Source organism: Martes martes (genome assembly GCF_963455335.1).
Source record: "Martes martes genome assembly, chromosome: 6".
In the NCBI taxonomy this organism is placed as follows: Eukaryota; Metazoa; Chordata; class Mammalia; order Carnivora; family Mustelidae; genus Martes; species Martes martes.
Window position 1 is genome coordinate 69,725,944 of NC_137893.1, and position 24,411 is coordinate 69,750,354.

At 39.2% G+C, this 24,411-nt stretch overlaps 1 protein-coding gene across 2 annotated transcripts in view; it reads left to right on the forward strand.

Moving 5' to 3' along the window:
• The window catches only part of EPB41L2 (erythrocyte membrane protein band 4.1 like 2), a 216,598-nt gene that overhangs the window by 168,710 nt on the left and 23,477 nt on the right, over window positions 1-24,411 (forward strand). Inside the window, exons 11-18 of one of the 2 annotated variants that reach the window (XM_080806711.1) lie at window positions 995-1,167; window positions 5,922-6,094; window positions 10,777-10,839; window positions 12,771-12,917; window positions 14,247-14,348; window positions 20,177-20,230; window positions 20,456-21,025; window positions 22,886-23,008. In XM_080806711.1, the coding sequence (XP_080662837.1) occupies window positions 995-1,167; window positions 5,922-6,094; window positions 10,777-10,839; window positions 12,771-12,917; window positions 14,247-14,348; window positions 20,177-20,230; window positions 20,456-21,025; window positions 22,886-23,008 (1,405 nt within the window). The remainder of the gene's footprint in view (window positions 1-994; window positions 1,168-5,921; window positions 6,095-10,776; window positions 10,840-12,770; window positions 12,918-14,246; window positions 14,349-20,176; window positions 20,231-20,455; window positions 21,026-22,885; window positions 23,009-24,411) is intronic. The other variant, XM_080806712.1, reaches the window with a different exon arrangement.

Here is a 24,411-nt window from a genome sequence, read left to right on the forward strand (position 1 = left end):
CGTGAGCCCAGGGTCCTGGGATTGAGCCCCCCATCGGGCTCCTTGCTCAGCAGGGAGCCTGCTTCCTCCTCTCTCTCTGCCTGCAGCTCTCCTGCTTGTGTTCTCTCTCTCTCTCTCTCTCTCTCTGACAAATAAGTGAATAAATAAAATCTTTTTTTAAAAAAAAAAAGGAAAAAAATCACTCCTTGGGGAATGAAAGAAAAAATTTTGATGGAGCTCATGTTCTGGAATTGTCAACTGAAGCCATCTTGTTTAATAAATGTTGTAAGAGCTCCAAGATTATCTTTGTTTGTTAAGATGTTTTGCCAACGGGTGATTAGACAATGGAAGCGAGACAATTCCAATTTTATGCCAGACAAGATTGACTTTATTTACTAAAAACATACTTTTGCATAAGTCTGAAAGTATTTGACATCAAGAAAGTTTGCCTTCATTTATTATGAGCCCAGGGTGTAAGCAGCGGAATTGTGCTGGCAAGAAACGATGTTAGTCATCTCTGCAGATCTGCTGTGTGCTGTGTTCTTCATGGGAAAGCATCGCTTGATGGAATGGATTCCTGAGTTGGATTGGATGTTCTTTCCCAGGAGAAATAGACATAAATATTGAGAATTACTAATGGTAATGGATTGCCACTTGGCACTTATAGCTAGAAGCAAGAATTCAGACATATGTGTTTATATAAATGATTTAAGCTAATACAAATAAATAGCCTTTGATATACACTGAGAACAGCTGCTCTTTTGCTCAGGTTGTGGGAAACATACTATTCATGAATACATGACTGTGTATTTAGTCATCTTATCGCTATCCTAAAGCTCTGTATGTAGGAGGATTTATAAATAATGTTCTTTTTCATTAGAAACTTTAGGCAGCCTTTTGCTCTTTAAGTTGAGTAATCTTAGTAAAATGGGATATTAAAATATAAAGTTTCAACTTTTTTTAAAAAACAAAATTCATAAAGGCCCCTATTTCGGTTCTTTGTTTCTCTCTACAGGCTTGTGTCTCCAGAGCAGCCACCAAAGGCCAAGTTCCTGAACTTGGGGTCCAAATTCCGTTACAGCGGCCGTACCCAAGCCCAGACCCGTCAGGCAAGCACCCTCATTGATAGGCCAGCGCCACACTTTGAGCGTACCTCTAGCAAACGTGTCTCCAGGAGTCTAGATGGAGGTAAACACATTTATGATAGTTTGGATTCCTTTAATCTTTCTCTAATCCAGTGGGGTCAGAAAGTGGTGATGTAGTTAATGAGGTCCTCAGAAACCTCCTAGAGAGATAGCTGTTTATTCTGAGTAAATAAAATGGTATTTCTTATACTCACAAGAAAAGTTTTATAGTGTTTTCAGCTGTCATTCTGAACCTAAATTTTTGCGGTGTATGCAAATATTGAGAATTCTTGTGGATGAGATGTTGGACAAATATATAGTTACTGATCTGACTTAATTGTGATGTATTTTGTGTGTTTTAATTTCTTAAGCTTGTTAATTAACAGCAAAAGTTGAATTCCACAGATTTTGGTATGATAACATAAGAACTTTTATTCAAAGGAATTTAAAATATTCTAATTTTATGAGTTTAAAAACCCTTACTGAAGCTTACCAAACTTTCTAGCATATCAGAAACCACCTGCATCTTTCAAAGACTAGTTGAAATGTAGTGCTTTAACAAAAGGAAGGGAAATACAGTGTAATCACTAGTTCTTCAGCCAAGGCTGGGGTGGCGGGAAGGGAGATTTGTATAAATTTCTATATTTTATTAGAATTCTAATTAGCTACATATTTATAGTTTTATATATTTTACATATGGAAATAAATTGATATTCCTTTCCTTCATGTATGTATCTTATTATTCTAATTTTGGCTTAATAGCAGGTCTTCTGTAAAGGAACTATAGTTAATTTTATGTTAGAATGCTTTATAAGAGACTTCATTTTACTTTGTGCCTGGAAGAAATTAATTGATGTGAATGACTTTCTCTTAGAAGTAGTTTTCCAACATTTTTTGGTTGATTAATCTCAAAACATACATAAAAATAGTAATATTAAATTTAAAAATTTGTTTCACTGCTGTTGATCACCTAAGACCTTTCTTGGTTGCTGCTTTTACTGACATTTTTCCAAAATGTGAACTAGAACAACTTCTGTTTTAAGTGGCTAAAACAGATATGCTAGTAGATAAAACTGTGCACGTGCGCACACGTGTGTGTATAATTTGAGTTTTTGAGTATAGTTGATGTAACAATGTTACATCAGCTTCAGGTGTGTAACATAGTGATTCAACTTCTGTGTAATGCTGTGTTTGCCACAAGTGAAGCCACCATCCATCACCATACAATACTATTACACTATCATTGACTGTGTTTTCTCTTCTGTATTTCTCATCACCACGACTTCTTCATTCTGTAACTGGAAGCCTGTATCTCCATTGCCCTTCACCTATTTTGCCCCTCCCCTGCCCCATTTCTCTCTGGCAACCATCAGTTCTCTGTTTATAGGCCTGATTTTTAAAATGCACTCTCATTGATGAAGGATTGACACTCCTCAGCCTTGATCTATTTTTCGTGGAATAAACTTGGAAAAGAGATCCGGGAAGGCAGACACACAGAGATCTGTCCAGGGATTTGTTGATGGGCATTTTTGTATATATCGTGATTAAATCTTGACTCTGGAGAATCTTCCATATACTTTTAAGATGACAGGTAGTGCAAGGGGTTCATAAATTGTGGTTCAAGTAAATGTCCACATTTCCAAATGTGGTAATTTAAATTTAGTGAATTTTTAATGTGCAATAGCTGTCAGTGTATCTTTTAGCTCATCAACAACTGAGCACTTTTTTCAAGTAAATGTGAAAAATGTGCCTGCTCATGGAACTATTTCACAAGCCTTGCCCCTTACCACAGAGAATTTATATAAGTGCTGCGTAACTGCTGTCAGTGTTGGTTAATGCCCCGAGAGAAGTCATTCCTGCTGCTGGAATATTGCCTGTTTCAGCCTTTGTTTTAAACTCTGAGGCATTACAACTCTTATATCGTAAATTCTAGAGTTTAGAAAGAGCAATTAACTGCTGTGTTTTGACATAGATAAACATGGCTCAAGGAAACCCACCATCTTGTACAAGTGGTGAGTGCAGAGGATTATAGTAGGTCTGTATCTGAAAACAATGATTTTTACAAGTAAAAGCAACAAACATGGCACAGTGATCCATTATTTTTCCTTTTGTGTTTTGGACACTGTAATTCATCAGATGGGTCAGTCGTCAAAAGGATTATTGTGTTCTTGTGAAAAATAGAAGGCTTTTCGTGCCAATACATGACCAGACAGCCAGTGAACTATTTGGTGAGGGATTCCAGGCTTTTTCCCTCCCAAAGCAAAGTGAAGCTGTAACCTGGTACTAAACTATATTTTCACCACCACTCCCCAGCAATATACCTTCCTGTTTGTTGTTGTTGACATGGGTTATATTTTCTTGTCCCTGTTTAGTTTTTAAGTTACACCAGACTAACTTAGATTCATAAATACTCCTTACTTTAAGGTTTGGCAAATGAAAATAAATCTCCCAGTTCTTGCATGCAATCTAAAAATGAATGTGATATCTAAGATGAAGCATTAAAATAAAAATCAGTCTAGAACAGCTTTTTTTGAACAGTGGGATTCTGAGATTGGGAAATCAAACCCAAAGGAGGCAAGTCAGTCATTTAAGAGAACAACCAAGATGCATCTGAGATTGGAGAAGACAGTGATGTCCTGAAAATGGAGACTATAATAAGCAGGGACCTGAGATTGGGCCATGGGAGAAGGAAGGCCCATCTGGGGAAGAACAGTTTTGGTTGAGACTTGAGGGATGAGGGGGAGCTAGCCCTGAGTAGAGCTGGAGATAAAGCATTCTGGGTGGCAGAAGCAGCAGGTCTGAAGGTTTTAAGATGAGGGAGAGCTTGATGCAGGCCAGGAACAGAAAGAAGGCTAGTTAGAGCTTTGCAAATGATTGGGAGAGGTAGGCTGGGGACAGGTCATGCAGGACCTTGCAGGCCACGAGGAAGAATACAGTTTTCATTCTAGTGCTATTGAGGTGTGTGTGTGTGTTACACACATGTGTGCACACTTACACCAGCCCGTAAGTGCACTGTATTACCTTTTTAAAAAAATCAGTTGGTGCAATGTTGAGAATGATTGCAGGACAAGAGGGGAAGCAGGCAGACTGGTTTGGAGTACTCCAGGTGAGAGGAATGAGGATCTTGCTTGGACAAGAGTAACCAGTTGGCCATTTGGCATCATAACCTGAGCACCTGCGGCCTCCAGGCTTCTCTGGGTTCAACAAGTGCTTAAGACCTAGAAAAGGTTTTTTGTCTCAAAATGCAAAAAAACCCCCCCAGGAAAACAAAACAAATAGCCTACCCTCCTGCACACTGAAATTAATAAGTGTCTAAAAGCATGCAAAGTAAGTATTTTGTCAACCTCGTTATATAACTTTAAATTTGATATTCATAAACATTTTGATTACCTTACAGCTTAAACCATTTGTAGGTCAGAGTTTCCCACTTTGCAATAATTTGCGTATGTGCAAGAGGTGCTTAAAAATCATAATCATAAATTGAAAGAGTTACTCATAGTCCTAGATTTTCCAAGGAAAAGTTATTAAAATCTTTTCAAAAGTTAAAAATGCTGGAAAATAATTATGCTTCATGTAAGATGTGACTTTATTTTGTGATTTTGGTGTGGGCTTTCAGAAGTGGGAGTACTTAAGGACCGTCAGAGTCTTAAAGTGGCCCAGAGTGGTAAAAATAGCCGAGGAAGAACTAGCCACATTTAGATTCAGCTGGATTTGATAGTGTTGAGGGATGAAGGCCAAAGGCATTAAGGTTTCTGGCTTGGGTAACTGGTGAACGTATGAGTGTGGTATCTGGTGAAAAAGGCAAGGCTGGGGAAGAAGGAAGGTTTAGATAGGGTACATGAAGGGTGTGGGCTGAGAGCTTTCTTGTAATACAGAGATTAGATGCTTCCCTAGTTCAATATGGCGGATCACACAATCCCTGCCCTCTCGGAGCCTGCGGCCTAGAGGCCTTTGTGTCTACTGCACTTCTCTGGGGACATAGAACCAATGTTAGTCACCCTGTGAGTCAAGCACTTTTTATACAGGTGAAATAACCTTAGTCATTGGGGGCTTGAGGGAGAAGCTACATACGGACAGAGGCTTTGTCGTTGCTCCTCAGTTGGATTTGTTGAAATGTGATGCCCTCTTAGGTTGATCTGCTGTATGACAGAAATTTCAACCCAATGTATGTTCCTGTTCATCTGCAAGAGAGATGAAGGAAATACATGAGGGCCAGGTTTGCTGGGTCAGGAAGGTGTCTCTGTATTAGATTTACTGTAGGTCAAGTTGAGGCATTCAGCGGGGAGGTTAGAAAAATGAAAACTATTAAACATAGAAGTTATTTCTGTGATACCGACCTTTCCTGTCTTGTCATAATTTTGAAAGGTACTCAAATTAAAGGTTCCTTTATGGAAAAATCTTAAAAACTTACTGAAGCAAGTCATTTTAATCCCTATATAATTATTTGTTGCGGTAAATAGATTCAGAAATAAGTTCAGGCAAGATCAAAGAGACCCTAGAGAATTCAAATATTGCTCACATTAGGATTCTGACATTATGTGCCATGTCTGTTTCAGCTGGTCTTAGAGCTCCTCCTACTGGCCAACGATCAGACTCTACATCCTTCAAAAATCGGATTTGAGAGCCTGGTGTAGTTGAATGGGTTAAAATTCAGACTATAATTAGAATTTGGTAAAAGTTTAAAAATGGGTTTGATATGTTGGTATCTTCAGAGCTCAAGCAACGTTATTGCTAAATGTCTGCATGCTGCTTGTTTCTCAGTGTAAGCTTGACCATTGAAATGTCCTGAAGTAATCCCAAGTGACCCTTCTTTCCTAGCTCCAGTTGGTGTTGTGGATCAAAGTCTTATGAAGGATTTTCCTGGACCTGCTGGGGAGGTTTCAGCATACGGGCCCAGAGTTGTCAGCACTGCTGTGGTACAAGATGGGGATGGCAGGAGGGACCTCAGAAGCCCGACTAAAGCCCCACATGTGCAATTCATTGAAGGAAAGGTATGGTAAATTAGCAGAAAAATGTGATCTTAAGTGTACTTCGACTGGAGGCTGTTATATTTGTTGTTTCAGAACTCAGGTATCATTTAGAATTAGCATATGTTCTCTGTTGATAGAAGTTCTCAGTATGTAGGCTTCTACTGGCTTGAACAGGGTCTCAAACATTTTTCTAATTGTTCAAAGCAAAATATTGCAATGTAAGTTATATTAATGCAAGCAAGTAATTTAGTAGCCTAAAATTTTTAACTGTCTGCAAAATCATCCTTTTTAGCTAAATCCCTATACTATAGGAGCTGTGGTGACTTGAAATTTATATTTGTTTGTTACAAGTAAATTTTTAAGTATAGTGTCTCTCAAGTATTTTAATTATGTTGACTTGAGTTTTTTTTGAAATGAACAAAGGTGGTTTTTATGAAAAGTGTTATTTTTCATTAATTTCTAAGTTAAGAAGAAGAAATTCTTAAGCCAAAGGTGATTATTTTGTGAACAGTGAATGAGAAGATGGTGTGTTGCTTATTTCCTTATTTGGCGCATACACTGTAGTGAATGGAGAAGTAACTCATGCTGTGTTTTCAAATTTGTCACTATTATTTTATGATACCTTTTTACCTTGGGCAAGTACTTGGAGGTAGATTTGAAGAGGCTTTGAGTTCATTGGATCTCTCTTCTATATCTGCACAAAGCAACTTTTTTATAGATAACATTGGAAGTGAACACAAGAAGGAAATGAAATCCTGCTATAGATTTATAATGTTTTCTAAATTTTAACTTTTGAAAAATGTAAAGACCTGCAACATGAATTTATAAAGAACCCACTAGATGAAGGAGCGGCCAGTGGCTCAAGAATTCCTGTCCTGACAACCTGTCAGCATGGAGGAGGGCTCAGGGACCATAGGGGGCCTTACAGGAACCCCAGGGACTCAGCCATCAGGTCCTCCGAATACCTTTGTTAAAGAATTTGTAACTCTCATACTAAACTTAATTATTTGGTTGAAAATAATTCAGTTAAAAATAACCAACAAGATATCTTTAACTACTGAAAAGTTAAGAGTCTTTTATAATTATGTTAATAAGGCCCCCAGTGGTTGTTACATCTGAAACAGGAGCTCAGCCTTTCAGAGTCTCCATACCATTTTGCCTTGTTACTTTGATACATGCAGTTATTTTTAAAAGTTACTTTAAATTCCAAAGGAAATTCTGCTTATCTTCAGCAAATGACTGGGTGCAATGCTTTGAATACTTGTCAGCAGCCAGGTTTATGAGTAAGAATGCCGTTTGAGTTTCATTGGGTCTATTTGCAATCCGTCAGAAAATATTAAGTCCAGTTTTTCTCTTTAAAAAAGGATCATGTAATTCATGTTCTAACTGCACTGTGTTAATAACAATCCTTATTTGCAAGTGCAAGTTTTCACTAACTGCCCATTTCTTCTCTTTCTCTCTTGCCTTTGTTTCTCCTTTGAACATATCTGTTGTGTGATTTCTCATTCAATCTTGGGTTTGCTCCCGAGGGTAGCCTGTTTCCATGTGCCCACCTTCACCACTCATCCGCTGTGTTTCGTCTCTTTCCCCAAACCTTTTGCCGGTCCCTGAGATGGACTTGCTTTCAGACATTTCGGAGGAAGACCCCTTTGGGGAGGCCGACCAGATCACACTAGACAGCTCAGAGCTCCCTTCCAGCAGTGAGCTGTCCGAGCTGGGGGACTGCGAAGTCTCTGCCCTTGATTCTGTCTTGGGTCCCATTGCAGCCTCTCCTCAGCCTGACTGTCCTCCCACCCATGAGAAGCCTCTAAAAGAGGCTGACCGCAAGGATTCTGAATTTGGGTACTTTTCCTTCCGTTTCTGCAAATGCTTCCCACCTAGCTTCCCCTCCCTTCTCGATGACGATGGGTATCTTGCTTTCCCCAGCCTCCCCAAGGTCTGGGTCTCCTTCCTCCCCGACGATGTCCAGCACTACCTTCCCATTACCTCCCCTTCATTCCTTCCTTCCCTCATCCTCATCTTTGGACTCCTTCTCTCTGCTTCTCAGTCAGTGCCTTTTTCTCTCACCTTTTCCCTTCCTCTGGCTCTATCCCTCTGCTATCTGGAGGCTAAAGCCACTTCCTTCAATGTTTCTCATGACTGTGACTTGAATGACAAAACAGAGGAGGAGGAAGCAATTGCTGGGACTCCTACATAAGCTTTAATTTGTGGGGTCAACAAAACTCCAGCTTCCTAAAATAGAGTGTAAACATGTGCATAAATTTCACCACTGATTACCCTCAAATAGTATGGTCTGCACATTTTCACATACACGGTGTTTTAGTGCATGAGAAATAAGTACTAAGAAATAAGTGTAAATAAGTACTTCCCCTTCATTGATTTCCATGGACCAGGTCCACACATTTGAAGTTGAGAACCAAGTTATGGATTATTTTGTAAATATTTGAAGTTGAGAACCAAGTTATGGATTATTTTGTAAATATCTAGACCGTACTAGGTCTTCGAAATAAAACAATAACAGGAAACCTCTGTTGCCCTTAACAATCCATATTGGGTCTCTGTTTTCCAGACAAATAGCAAGTCTGTCAATGCTGTTCCTATAGGACGGACACTTGTTTCAATATAGAACTTAGATTCTGTGGACATAACCGTGATTGATGTGTATTAGTAGAACTCCTTAGTGCCGTTATTTCTCGTTAGAAAGCCAAGCTCATTCTTGCATTTATGAGGATGCATCTGTAACCTTTACTCCTGATATTTATGGGTCTAATCTCAGAAATTCCTTGTCTCCCTGTTACCGTAGCATTGGGGAACCAGATGAATTTCAGGTAGTTGTTTTTTTTGCTTTTTTGTTTTTGTTTTTAACTCTAAATCATGTAGTTTTATGAAAGAGTCACTGTCAGGTATTTATAAGGAAGATACTACTCTTTAAGAAATACATATGAAAAATGAAACACGGCTTTTCGAAAATTTAGACTATTTGCCCTACGGTTGGGCCACATAGTGTCCCTTTATTTAAGATTAGGTGTCCGGTTTGAGAATTTTTGCCCCTAGGTAGGGCTACCTCTGCACTACCAGGTTGGTGCTAATGTGTGCAGGATGTTTTTGTTTTGCTAGGTGGGGTCTGGTGACTTCGTGTCTCATAGCCTGTGGCTACTAACCATACCTAGAGAAAAATCACCATTAAGAACAAACCTAAAGAAAAATGTAAAGACAATGCCATGATTAAGCATACTGGGAGAAACCACTATTCCCAAATGTTACCTGAAGAATGCCAAAGATTGGCATTTTAGAGAATTAAGTATTGACCAAGGAATTGGAACATGATCTTAATAGGTTGTTGGATAACTCTTACTTTTCATTCTGATAAGAAGATATTCTGAGCTCCTGATCACCTCAGAAATACTTGATTTAAAGGAAAGAAAAAGCATTTTGAACTCTCACATTTAACACTCTCATTCCAGTAAAGAAGAAAAGGAATGTGCATGATCCTGCTATAAATTAACATGTGAAGTTTACCCTATTGTCTTTTCGTCTCAGAATCATTATTTTTCTTTCTTGTTATTCCTCTCCTTGAGTCAGTAGTTATCAGGATTTATGCTTTTTTTAAAATAAATATATTGAAGCATAATTGCCATACAGTGTTACATTAGTTTCAGGTATAACATAATGATTCGGCAATTCTATAGTCTGTCACCATATGATGTTATTAGAATATTATTGACTATATTCCCTATGCTGTGTTTTTCATGTCCATGAGTTAGTTTCAAATTTGCAGGGTTTTTTTTTCTTTTGGTCATTAGATACTAAGAATTATCCAACTATGAAAAATTACTCTTATTTAAAGAATTTTATGAAGAAAAAGTGGCTATAAAATATGAGTACTTTTAAATATGATTTTAGCATGCAAGTAGCAAAATAAAACCAATTTTCCTCCCAAAGAAAGAAATCTTTGTTAAAAAACTGAACTAGAGGGTGAATATTTGTCCCTGAGGTAAAATTTGGTTTTCACTTTCCATCATTCTATTTTGCCCTCATCCCTAGTTGATTTAGGCTTTTCACATTAGGACAGATGGAATTATGCCATTTTTACACTCTCCTATTTTCATTTATGAATAAAAACATTAAAAAACACCACATAAACTAGGGACTGAGAAAGAGTGAAGCTTCCATTCTCCATTTCACCTTTGCAAAGGATTCCTTCCACCGTTTGTTCGACACTGTAGGTGAAAAAAGACCAAAGTGGCTTTATGTTCTGCATCTTCTGAGGGCCAAACAGTAAAGGTTGGTAATCCTAGTTCACCATTTCAGTTCAAATACAACATCTCTGCATCCCTGGGTGGAGTTTCTACCACTACTTCCCTTCTTTCTGGCCATTTGCTGTACGACTTTCAGGTGAAGAGGAAAGAAGAGGAGACACAGCTGGAGGAGGTGGAGATTTACCGCCCCCGCCCCCCAATTAGATACCTGGTGGCTGCTGCCTGCCATACTTGTTGTGTTTGCGCACGCGTGTCCGGTGGGGGGTGCACTTTCGGGTTGATATGTGAGTTTTGCTTGTGGTGGCTTTTAGGTTCTTAAGAGTTTTATTCCTCTTATATTTTAATGTCTTGGACTATCTGACTTGGGGTTGTTTCTGGTGCTTGCTGATTGATACACTTATGTTTATTTGCCTTTTCCCCCCTGTGTGTGATTTAATTTCACAGAAAAATTCCCTGAGAGTAGAAGGGGATAATATTTATGTCAGACATAGCAATTTAATGTTGGAGGTTTGTATAATTTAAGAAAACAACTCTGTCCTGATGGCTGCCAGGCTGCTGTGGACGGGAGGTCACGCACAGGCTGGCTGGCAACTTCCTTCAAGCACACTGCATGAACTGCATGGGGGACAGTTCAACTTGGAGCGCATGTTAGCTGTCCCACTTTGTTCTTTTAAAGTGGCTTAGGTAGGAATATATCTACTAGAAGTTCTCTAAATGACAACTGGGGGAAAAAAAAACAAAAAACAAAAAACGTTCTGTTCAATAAATTGAGTAAAATTTTAATCTAATACTCTTGAAGTCCTGCAGGTAGATCTGTTCTCTCCTGATGGGTCATCTCCGTGGTGCAGAATCTAAAGTAACATCCCATCCTTAATATATATTCACCAGAACAGGTATTTGTTGGTTTAGCATTAAATGGCTCTAGATCCATGTTCACAATTTTGGGGGAAAAGTTGGTGAAATCCATTAGGAATGTGGTCCACTTAAAGTAATTACCTTTGAGAAAATGTTGATTCGTGGGATTGTTTGGATTAAAAAGAAAGAGAGAAAGGAAAACCAAACCCAACCAATCAGGTGTGTAAAAATACATTTCTTGTGTTACAACAAGAACGTTTTTTTTTTGTTTGTTTTTGTTTTTCCCCTTCTTCTTTGGTGGTAGTAAAATGGTGAGATAATCAGTGGAGTACCGCAATTCTCAGTAATCTGACTAATCTGGTTGCTTTTGGCAGCTTTGATAACCATTGGAAATGTATTTTGCATAGCTTATTAAAATGCTCTACAGTGTAATATGTAACCTTGCTTTGAACAGATGCAAGAAATGTGCCTGATCTCAAGCCACAGTCATTTTTCCATGCCATGCAAAGAGTTTTAGATTATCATGAATTTTTGCAAATGGCTCTAGAAGCTCCTAGAGGAGCTACTATGCTTGTGCATGAATGTGGAAGATCTAATTTTATCAGATGCATGACCTGTTCCTCTGGGAGTGGGGTGAAAGCTATAATCCACAGGTGGCCCCGTGATTTTGAAATGTAAGAAAAGATTTAAAATTCATTTAAAATTGTTTCCTGAACATTAATTACCTTTTAGACCCACAAATACTATTTATCAGGGCCATTCTAAAAATTCCCACCAATACCATTTGTCAGGGCCCATTCCAGTGAAAATTGACCTGGTAGTTTTACTTGTATCTTTGTCTTGTATAGGACCATTTGGTATGTGGGGTGACTGGGCCTCACAGCTGGGCTTGGCAAGTACATGACACCAGTATACAAGGTTCCCTCTTTCATAGAGAGGCCGAACAGAAGGAGCCTCTGGAAGCCAGTATTTTTATTCCTTAAGGATTAAAAGCCATTGCTGGAAATTCCTGGAAAAAGTCAACCCTTGGTTTTCTCCCTCTCTCTCTCTTTCTTTCTCTTTCTCTCTCATGATCTTGGCCTGGCTTTTCCATCAGGCCAAATGTGCTTCTGAGTACCTTTCTCTAGTTATACTTCATTTACTATGTTCACAGAATGCAGCTGTAGTAATAGCCTTAATGAGAAAGGTAAATTTGCAGGAACGAAGTCATAGGCTGCATTTCAAATCCAGTTACTAGAAAGAGAGTGATTAGCCATTTCTAGTACTAGTGATTCCACGGCTTCCTTCTAATAATATAAGTAATTGTCTCTTTAGAAAAATTCTAAACAGAAGAAACCAGAACCTTTTAAAATGGGAATCATTAAAAAAATATGCATTGGCTCTATTTTCAAATTTTGATGAACTACTTAGGTGATAATATGGCTTTTGAGACTTGGCATTTTTCTTGCTTTACTATGTTTTTTTTTTTTTTTAAAATCATAAGTTTGCTTTGTCTTATTTTTTGGTTTTTTATTTTTGTCCTGCTGGGATTTTTTTTTTTTCTTTTTTGGATTTCTGCCCTTTATTACGTTACATATTGCTAGGACCTCGATAAGGCCCAGGAGGACATACTGAGACATCAGGCTAGCATTAGTGAACTCAAGCGCAATTTTATGGAATCCACACCTGAGCCGCGCCCTAATGAATGGGAAAAACGACGTATCACACCTCTGTCTCTACAGACACAAGGGGTATGTCAATAGCTGTTTGTTGGCTGTATGTCTCACTCCAGCTCTTTGGTAAAACTCAGGTCGCTAATATGTGATGTTCATTCTGAGAGTGTTAGACAAATGTTCCCTACTTTTTAATGTAATTGCTAACAATTTTTTAAATACTAAATATTAACAATGTAATACTTATTGACATAGTTCTTGGTAAATTGTGTGGGTTTCCAAATATTATCAAAAGTTGCAGAAAAATTTCACTATTTCACTCAAGTAAATGAGTAGCGATGAAATGCTGTGTAGGGTGGCTTCGAAACTGGTGTCGTGTTGTATTTTATAAGGTTTGAAGTTATGGACTACTGAAATAATAGAGTTTACTTGATAAATAATAATTCAAGGGATATAGGAATATAGATCATATTTAGAATGGTTTAAGGTAATTGCTGTGAGGATAAAGAGTTAAACTTAGCTTTGAAAACTATAATGAGCCCGGGTGAAAATTTGCAGAATGTTATGCAGTTTAATACTGAAACTTTGTAGTAATGAAGTATAGGCTACTACTGTTTTAAAACAATTTGCAACCATAATATCTCTCCAAACTCAGTCTTTTTCTTTCCATGGCTTATTTCTTCCCACCACCAATGTAAGTGTTTCCTTTTGAAGATGTTCTCAATCTATTTCTCCATTTATTCTCATCTGCATGTCTTTTTTTCTGATGCTCCGAAGTCTGTTATCAACCAAGAACTTTCACGGGCTCATTTATCATACTTGAGACAATGATCATATCCTATTAAATATGCTGTTTTAAGAAGCGCCTGAAGGTGTCACCCAATCATTTCCTCTTTCCCCTTTTGCCCTCTCTTTCCCCAAAGCACGTCATCTCTCTCGCCTGGCTTGAATGTTACCAAATGTATGTGCACTTGAGTTAGTCTCATGCCATTATGCACTTTTTCTGAAAAAGGCAAAGTTGTCGGTTGCTTTAAATTTGTAAGTTTGTGACAGTGAAAGGGAAATAGCTCTTCAAGAACAGAAGCAAAAATAATCTCTGAACTGAGAAAACAACGGATGGGAACATTAAGATCAAAAACACCAGGGTCTTACGAAGTTGCATACAGCTTACGTTCTTATTTTCAGATTTTCTGAAGATATTAATGCATCCGTGTCAGCAGTCAGCTTTAGAGGGCTGTGTTTTCTAGAGAAACCATGTCTCATGACGTGTTAAGATCTTGTCCTCCCTTTATGTCCTGCTTTATCCGGTTCGTTCTGCTGACCCACACAGTTGTTTTATGTTTGTGTTGCTATAGATGTAATGTACTTGTCTTACTTGTTGATTATGTCTATTGTTTGAAACAATAGAGAAAAGGAGACCACCTTTTCAAGGATATTTTATCCGTGAAGGAGAAGCATCAGATGGCAGCCACACGGACAGTTGAAGAAAAAGTCCAGGAGGCAGACAAGGTGTTGACCTTGCATCCTTGGATCTCCTCTGCTTTTCTCCCTTTTCCTTTTATTTCTGTCCACAGCCAGAAGATACTCCTTTTTTTCTTCTGTAGTCACCCAAAATTTTGTTGAAATAATTTTTCGAGCATTTAAAAATTAAATTTCCTTCTGTAGAAATGTAGGATCATTAGTGAGAAACACCATATTGCAGGAGGACTGGATTTGAAAATCCACAATTTGAAATGCAGACCTATCAACCAGTGTAGGTGATAAGTGACCCCGAGTTTTGACGTATGTGGCTGACAGTCGGGAAACCATGATCTCATGTGAAAATGCACCATTAGTACAACGCTCGTGTGCAGACTGTGGTGGTGTGAAAATCCCAAATGCTGTGTGGTGTGGGTAACTATTTTTCTAATTACATTTGGAAACCTTACAGATTTTCGTTTTAAAGATTTTTAGCGGGAGAAAGGATTTTGGCGTGTGCCACAGCATCCCCTTAGATCTCTATGCTCACTGCATATATGAAATATCTGATAGTACCAGGGAAGTTAGCTTTCCATTGCTCTTCCATCCCTATTCTTCTGCTTCTGCTGATTTTGCTTAGCCAGCTGACTGGCCTGTCATTGGCTGGGAGGAGAGTGCTTAGAGTGCAGTGGGGGAGATAGCAGACTTGGTCATTAGTAAATAGAAAATGTGGGGTACTAAGGAATAAGCGTCAGGAAGATGAAATACAGTGTCCTGTTAGAGGGGGATGGGGAAGGTGGCTTTCCCGTTGTGCTCAGGAAACAGATGGCATTGACGTTGAGACCTTAATATGAAGAGGAAGAGAGAGACATGTGAAGATTCTTCCATGTATAAAGAAGAGGAAATGCAACAGCCCCAAGACAAGAACTAGTTCAAGGAACTGAAAGTCCAAGTGACAAGGGCGTTGGAAAAGTCAGAGAGGTCAGAGGTCCACTCTGGGTCTTCCAAACCAGACTAACAGCTTGGAATTCTATTGTGGCAGTGAAGGGAAGCCGTTGGAGAGTTTTAAGCTGGGTAATGACCTAGTCCCACATGTCAGACAGCTATTCCTCTCGTGCTGGACAAGGAAGGGGTCCTAGAGGGATGTGAATGAGAGCAGAAATCAGTGATAAGGAAAAAGTGTATCCCTTTAATCAGTAGACAGTCACATTCATCAGAATATACAGTGGGGTGGGGGAGGAGGCAGGATAACTGGAAGACGAAGCCTTGCCCTGAAGGATTTGGAGGTGTAGCTGAGATGGGGTATTTCCAGAACACTGCAAACGAGAAAGATAATGTCATAAAGCTAAACCAAGTGGCATATTTATATACTTTAAAGGTTAGCCTGAAATCCAAAGCCTGTCAGACTGTGTGTAAAATGACTTTAATATCATAAGTTTTGAAATATTACATAGTTTTGAAAATTTATCCTCCAGAAGCATGTCATATGGCAGCATTTGGTCAATTTAAAATGATGTCTTTGTACTTTTTGAAATAAGAGACCTTGGAATTTTGGGGAAGATGTTGAAAATTCTCATTTTCCAGGCTGTCATGGTTTAGAATCATCCAATAGAAATCATTCATTCACTCATTGTCAGAGAAGTTACATTAAGATCCTGTTATGCGAAATTTAAATCTGAGATTGACCTCCTGTTATGCTCCTAAATGATCTATACTTGAAATGGCTGCTTTTTTCTCGTTTTTTTCCTCTCCGGTATCTGCAGGAAAATATATTCTTAACTTGGCATGTACATGGATCGCTGTAACTGCAGTCAGGCATCCTTTCACCCATTCACCCCACGTTTATGGGACATTTACGTCGTAACCCCTGTCTCCCCACCAATAACATTTCACTACTATTAGTTGAAAGTGTGTGAGCAGTTAAGTCTACTGGAGTGTTTGGCTTTTAACAGAGTATCTTTAAAATTTATCTTTGCCCCATCTTCATTTTGCTACTGATTTTGTAGGGTTTCTTGATTATCTTTAAATTGTAATCCTTAATTAATGTAAATGCATGAAAGTTTCATCTGACAAAAGTTTCCAAATTTCTATGGGTTTTATAGATTAAAATTAAAGCATTCTTTTCTTTCTTCCCCTTATTCCTTTTCTTTCTTTCTTCCTTCCTTTATTTTTTTTTTTTAAAGTAATCTCTGCACCAAACGCGGGGCTCAAACTCACAACCCCGAAATCAAGAGTCCCATGGTTCTCCAACTGAATGAACCAGGCTCCCAGGACAGTAGTAGTTTTTGTTTAAATATACCAAACTTTGAGAATGGCTTCAGTGTGAATATGATTTTGAGAGAAATTTGGAAACCAAATCATTTAATGTAATACATTTATATTTAGTAAATAACTATTGTATAGCCTCTTCTGTAAGAATTATGACAAACTTGTATTCTCATGAGTCTAGTAGAGATTATAGGACTGTGGTTGCAAGGTACATTGGAAGATGTTTTATTGAATAATTAAATATGTGGCACTTGAACTCCCCCATGCTCTTACCGGGAAGGATGCTCTTTCCACCCACCCAGCCCAAAGGGATGGTATAATTATGGAGATCATAATTAAGCTGAATTAACCCAGATTTCTTTTTTCTCTTCTGAATATTGCAAGTGCTTCTGCACCTCACCCATTTCATCTCATCGTCCCTACTCCTCACCCCCCTCAGTGCCCATTTCAATGGGCATCTTAGAAAATACCATTGATTTATTCATTCATCCTTGAGCTCTCCGAACACTAGGGTTTTTAAGGAAGTATTCTTATACAATTTTGACATTTGCTTTATGGCAACACTTTCCTGTTGGCATTACAGGTACCTGGGACAGTCCCTGGCTTTCCTGTCATGCCCTCAGGTGGGTTAGAGACTGTCATTTCAGGGCCAGAAATGGCAACATGAACTTTGCCGTCACGGTTTTTCAGGGACAAATGATTTTCACATTGCTCACTTGAGTTTTTCATCTCTGAGTTTTGTCTTCCTAATGAGAACTTTTTCTTTAACTGTTTCTTATTGAACAAAGAAAAGCGCTGTTTCTTCATTCCATGGCACATTTAGCAAGTCTGAGGGAATGTCTGTGGTTGCTGTCAGAGCACTCGTTGTACAGACCGTCAAGTGGTATGGAGAAGGGAGGAGGCTGAAGGAGCTGGAGTAGATAGGGAGGCCCGTATATAAAATATGGACTATTAAGTGGACCTCAGAAAGGTGACAGCATTGGCAAGGCCCAGGGTGCCTCGGGAAGGGCATTGGAGGCAGGGTGGGGGTCCCTTGAGCTTTGACACAGGAATTAGTGTGAGTAGGGGCCCCTGACGAGACCAATCTGTGCAGAAAGAGGCTGAAGCCGAGTAGCTCCTTCAGGAATATGTGAAATAGTGTTCGATGTGTGGGAGGATTGGTTGTGCTCAGTTTGTAAATAAAGCTTCAGTGATAAACTAAGGCATTTTCTTTAGCTGGCTCCCGGAGGAGGTTAGAGCGAGCTATCAGATTCTCAGGCAGAGTGGAAAACTGGGGTTTAGGGAAACACCTCAGACGCTTGATAGAATCTTTCCAACTCCTTGCCTTTCTCTGTTTACACTGTTCTGTGATTCTTTCTTGTGTAACCTTTCCTTTCTTTCAATAGGTCACTGCTGTCTGTTCTGACTCATTGTTAATTCTTTCCTCTTCCTTTTCTGACTTCTCTAGAGCCTAGAAGAGGAGATAACGTCCATTTTGTTTAGTGGAAAGGGCTTTTCTGATAGCTTGAGAGCCACCTTCACCTCAGCCACCACCTGGACAGCAGAGGGCACTGTTGTGAACTGTAATGCACCCGAAAAGCTTTCTTCCTCGCCCTTCTCACAGTTGCCTGAGGTGCATTTTACTTTGTTTCCCGTTTTCAAAAGCCACATATGATTTTTTTTTTTGAATATTTAGGAACCCCTCTTTCCAGTGCTTTCATTAGTTAAAATTAACTCTTCCTGGGAGAAACATTCAAGAAATAATGACTGAATTTGGACATGAGGGAACACTAGAGATTGGATGTTTCTCCTGCTGCTTTTGGTCCCCTTCCCACCCACAAAATCTGCCTAAATTCAGAGAATCATCTAAAGCAGTAAGGCCCAGAGTCTTGAGTTGTTGTGGGAAAGGAAGGCCTCTCTCTAAGGGAAACAAACTATGTTTGGCAGAAAAGTTTTTAAAACCTAAACTTCTTTCGGGCATCTCTTGATGGCTGCTTATTTTTAAATTTTGCTCATGTATAAAAATACGAAGTGCCTGCCATGCCCAATGAAATAATTATTTTCATTCCTTGGAATGACCCTTAGGGATTCCCTGAACTTGGGCAGAGCCCATCTGGCCATTTGGGGTAACGTAATAATAATTTACTGACCTGGAATAATAATGATGGGATATCTGCTTTAGAAATGTTCTGACCATTGGATATTTTTATTTATAAAGAAGTTTATAGTTAAAAGTTACTCACCAAAATAGTCTCAAGAGTTTTTCAGTGTAATATCGGAAACCTCTGGGTTTTCAGTAAAAACTGGAAGGATCTCTCTCGTACCCATGTACGTGGTACTAATTTGAGCCGTGAGAACATGGCCTTACCATGTACCTAAGAATGACAGCACAGATCAGAGAGAGTGAGTACATGTTGACAGGTGCTGTCAGAATTGTGCCCTTTGAGGGCCTTTTGCTCACGGTTGCCCACGGCACTGGTGCCAATAAACGGGACGCTGCTGTCTGATCCAGGACCCAGCTCCAGTCTGTGCAGTCTCGGCAGCTCTGTTGCAGGCTTCATTTCTGCCCACAGGGTTCAGAAGAGCATTGCCCCCACTCCATTCGGCATGGAGATACCTTCCTGAAGAAGTAGGGCTACTTGCACTAGGAGTTATTTTCTAGGGAGATCACAGGCTCTAATGTCACCCGAATGTTAAAAAGTTGGTCAGGCTTATAGTCTATGTAGTGTATAGTCCCTCCCCTCCTTTCAAAATAAGTTTAAAGAAAATGATAAACTTTAAAAACTCCTTTGCAAGAAAGTTTCTACACTGGTTATCAATAGCAAAACATAATAACTTATATTACTAATGTATTTGGTCAACAGGAATTCACTAAACATTTAGGTATGGTACTACTTAGAGTAAATTTACTCCCAAGAAGTAGATGTGTACGGGGAGGAGGGAGGCAGAAATAAACATCTCGGATAATAAACTTGATTTCAGTTTCCAAAGATGCTAGTTGGAGGAGCTAAATTGTAGAAGAAGGCACTTGGAGCCATTATTGACATCCACCCTAATGTTAAAATATCCCTTTTGCCAATCTATAATATAGCCTGGGATGTTAATAACCATTTCTGAAACAACATTTTTGTGTTAATAGCTATCCGAGACCAAGCATAATTTTGCCATTTACAGCTGTTTTTTAAATGAGCCGGCAGAAAATAAAGGTGCCGTCTCATTAATGCTATATTCACTTAGAAATCAGGGCTTCAGGCCAGATTTTATAGTCTGATTAAAATCAAAACTGTTTATTGAATAGGTTTTAAAATTTTGCAATTTCGACTTTAATCAGTAAGCTTTGGTATAATTCAATTTATTCCTACCCTTTCAACTAAATAAGGAGAGCGGCTAGGTATAATCACAATAAAAGCATTCTGTGTCTTTGGGAGGACGTTGGCTATTCTGTGTTTTTGTTTCCTTTCGTAAGCTCTCTGCATTTTTGTCTGGATTGTCCTCCATGTGACCTTGAGCAAAGATTTTTGTAGATGTCGATTCTTGTTGTTCTGTCTTTGCAGTGTCAGATGTTTATTCTGGTGGGTGTTGAGGTGTAAAACTTTATTGATTTGTGTCCTCGGTTGCTTTTTGTTCCGCAGAAACGCGCTCCCGAGTCAGAAGGGCCTTGCAGTGGAGCCTGTGATGCTGTTGAGGTTCTCCCCTTTTCCATGTTCACACCATCACCTGACGTTTCTGATCCCCTCACATTCTCCCCGCTTCCCTTTCAGTCAGCCATCACAGTCATCTTTGTTTTTCTCCATGACATGAACCACCTTCATTGGTTAACTTTGGTTTCCGTCATTTTTTGTTTTTGTTCTTGATTTTTTTAAATTTATTCATCTATTTTTGTTTTCCCTCATCCATTTTTTTTTGTGCAGAGTTCACATGAGACTCTGAATGTAGTGGAGGAGAAGAAGCAGGCAGAGGTTGGGAAAGACGAAAGAGTAATCACAGAAGAAATGAACGGTAAAGAGCTATCACCTGGGAGTGGTCCTGGGGAGATGCGTAAGGTGGAGCCCCTGACCCAGAAAGACTCCACCTCCCTGTCTTCTGAGAGCAGCAGCAGCAGTGAGAGCGAGGACGAAGACGTGGGCGAGTACCGGCCCCACCACCGTGTGACCGAGGGCACCATAAGGGAAGAACAGGAGGAGGAGGAGGAGGAAGAAGAGGTGGAGGAAGAAGCCGGCCGAGCAGCCAAGGTAGTAGAGAGGGAGGAAGCGGTACCAGAAGCCAGCCCAGTCAGACAAGCAGGTGCCAGTGTAAGCACAGTAGAAACAGTGACCCAGGAAAATGTAGTTGCCCCAAAGATATCTGCAGAGAAGAGTGTAAACGAAGGCGCCCTTAAGCAAGACATGCGCGAAGAAACAGAGGACGAGCAACATAAAGTTAACGGAGAGGTGTCTCATGTTGACATTGATGTTTTGCCACAAATTATTTGTTGTTCAGAGGTAAATGGGAGACCCGAGCGGGAGCTAAACTCTAGAGCTGTTTCTCAGGTGGAGAACACCTGCCTTCCTTCTCCTGTCCTCGCGATCCTCCTCCAGCTTTTTCTACGAGATTCTGGTCTTTTTCTCTCCTGGGAGGAAGGGGAAAAAGCACTGCTCTGTAGATTTTCTGCCAGCCCCGTTCACGGTTTCTGGCTTCTTTCCTGCACCTGGATCCGCCTGACAGAGTAAACTGGCCTTCAGCAGCCACACCATTTTTTCCCTTCTCGTTTCACACTTCAATTTTTCTTTGCATGTTTTGGATGTTTTCAACTGTTGTCTTTAGTTGCACTGCTTCCTTGTGCTAAATGCCTTTTTCGTTGGTTTAATGAGAAAATTGTATCTGTATTGTTGGCAAATGGTCAGTGTGAGTGTGTGCGTGTGGCTCTCTCTTTTCATGATTGGGTTTGACTTTTTGGCTGATTCTCCCTCCAGCTTTACATGTTCAGAAATGGCAGCTGGTTCTAGTTACCGTGGTGCTCGGAGTCCAGTGTCCGGCCGTGATGAGAACCTACTTCTCGAATAGCACTGTGATTGCTGTTTTTAGATTACAGAGAGCATATGGATTGGTTAAGGGCATTTTCTTTGCTTGTGAGCAGCCAGAGGCTAGCCTGTTTGATAGGAGGATACTTTTCTCATTCCGTCCTCCATCAGTTCTAGATGATTTGCAAGTTGATCATCTGTTTCCTGGATTATCTATATTGGATGGGAGTCTTTAACTTTTTCTCCCTAAGAAAGAGAACTCTTCACGCTCCTGGTAAATTAAGTCTTGGCCATGAGGTGCGGGTATCTCTGAATTGGGAGTCAGAGTTATGCTGTGAGAGGGTTTACCTCAGTGAGACTTTCCTGATTCTAAAGTAAATGCCCACAATGTAAGCATTACCCTAATAGTTGCTCTTTGATGGGCTGGAAAATCTTGAAGTGACTTTCGCTTGAAGTAATGAAATGAACTTTTACTATATTTTAAACTTCCTGTTTCACTTCAGAGAAGGTATTTCAAGAGTCTTTGAATGCTCTGAACTATTATTTTCTGCTTTTAACATATGGTTTTTCCTCTTTAAATAATTACATTTGGGAATTTTCTCTCAAAGTGCTGTAGTATTTTGGTAGTAGTATGGTCTGGTGTTGTATTAAACCTACATACTCAGCAGACTACAATGCCAACAGGCCATGACCCTGCTCTCTAATGTTTGCATTGTTCAAAGCCTTAATGCAGTGTTGGTGGAATAACTCTGGATGTAATATTTTAACTTATGGAACACAGAAGAAGCCCTGCAAGTTTTAGACAAGTATAACTGAAAAAAATCATACTTGAAGATATTCTTAAAGTAGACTCTCTTTGTCGGTAGGGCAGAAGAGTCTTTTTTGGGGAAAGCTTGGTCTTCCTAGCTGATGTACCAATTGAAGACAATGAGCCTTCACACAAACCACGTGGCGAACCAAACTGCAGCAAAAATTGAGACCGGTCACTTCACATAGTTCATTCCATTTTGTTTTCTTTTCCATTTTGTTATAACTTGCCCCAAAGCTAAAGCTTTTATGTCACTGTGCGCCCCATTTTTGACATGTAATTGGGAACATGGTAATTTAAAGTATACCATAATTTAGGGGACCATTATGTTAGCTTTGTCTTCATACACACACACACACACACACACACGATATTTGAAGGAGAGTGTTTTTCTTTTGTGTCTTTTATTTATCTTTACTCTTGTGCATGAGTGCGTGTTTGGATATATTTTTTACAATTGTTTTTGAAGGCTCCATTAAGCACTTTTACTTCATGATCTCTAGAATTTATTTTTCCCTTCCTTTCCACCTCAGCCACCAGTGGTAAAAACAGAGATGGTAACAATTTCTGATGCCTCACAAAGGACAGAAATCTCCACCAAGGAAGTCCCTATTGTCCAAACTGAGACCAAAACCATCACATATGAGTCTCCACAGGTACAAAAACTCTAGATTTGGACTACTTGAGTTCTTTTTTTACTTTGTGTCTGTTTTTATTTGTCTTCGAGTTTACGTGTTTCTGACCTTGATGTAGCTTTCCGTATCTTGATGTCCTCATTGCACTTGAACCTGCTATATTGCTTCTTAGATTACAACAGAGAGCTGCGGTCAAGTTGGTGGCCCAGCAATTCTACAGGGTTATTTATACAGGATCCCTACACAGGATCATTTAGGACAGGCAGTAGCAATCTCGTCCATGTTATAAGTTGTTTTGGATATGTTGATACACACTTGGGAATCAGATCATCTTACGACGTTTATTGGATCTGATGTAATTTGCGGATTAATAAGATTTAGGCTCCCCCCACCCCCAACTCTGTGCAGATAGATCCAGTCAGCTCACTCCTACTTGCCAGGTGTACACACACACACACACACACACATATCTGTGCTTCTCCTCCACGTGGGATTATTTTCTGAAGACATGTTGTCGATCTTATGTAAATATGATACTGTGCGTCAAAATAATTATCAGATTTGTGTTTAATTTTAGACATTAATTTAGACATTATTCAGACATTGATTCTGTAAAGATTTGAAATAAGTATTAAGATATCTAACCTTAAGGGTAATAAAAAGGAGAAAGCGTTCATTATTTCAAAATAAAACTGTTTAGAAATTTATACAACTATTTTCTCGACTGAGAAATTTAGTATTCTATAGTAGAATTGTACTGTGGTGGAGGGTGGCAGATTATTTACCTCTCTCAAAATCTTTTTTAAGAGGTTTAATGTGGGTATGTTTAAATACTTCTCAAAATTATTTTAGACACGTTATCCATGTATGTGCCGAGATCCACCTAAACAGCTTTCTGATGAATGGGTGTGGTGGGAGAGCATGTGCTCATGTGTCTATAGTACAGTAAGTGCCCCAGTAAAATACAGGTGCATGACTCAAATTTAGAGAAATTTCCCCATAACTTAGTCCACAAGGCTCCGGGCTTTCTGGTTATTTCCTTGTGTTAATGACGGGAAATGGGAGACAAGTATGTTTGGTGATCTTCACATATACTCTTAGGCTATTAATCTGTGTCATATTTCCCCTGGTCAACTCTAGAACTTTCTACCTTTTTTAGTATCAAAGCAAATAAGTCAAAACCTATTTAGATATATGCATGGGGTTTATAGATGATACATGTAGAGACAGATCACATGTGTGCATACGTATTAAAATCTTTGTACCCATATATGCTCATGACAAACTATTACAGGAACAATGTTATTTTTTTTTTTTTAAATCTAGAGATAAGCAAATTACCAAAGCACACAGGTTTAGTTTATCCTAGTCAGGTTCTATGGCTTCGTAAATAAGAAAACGTTTATCTGTTTTTACCACCTGTG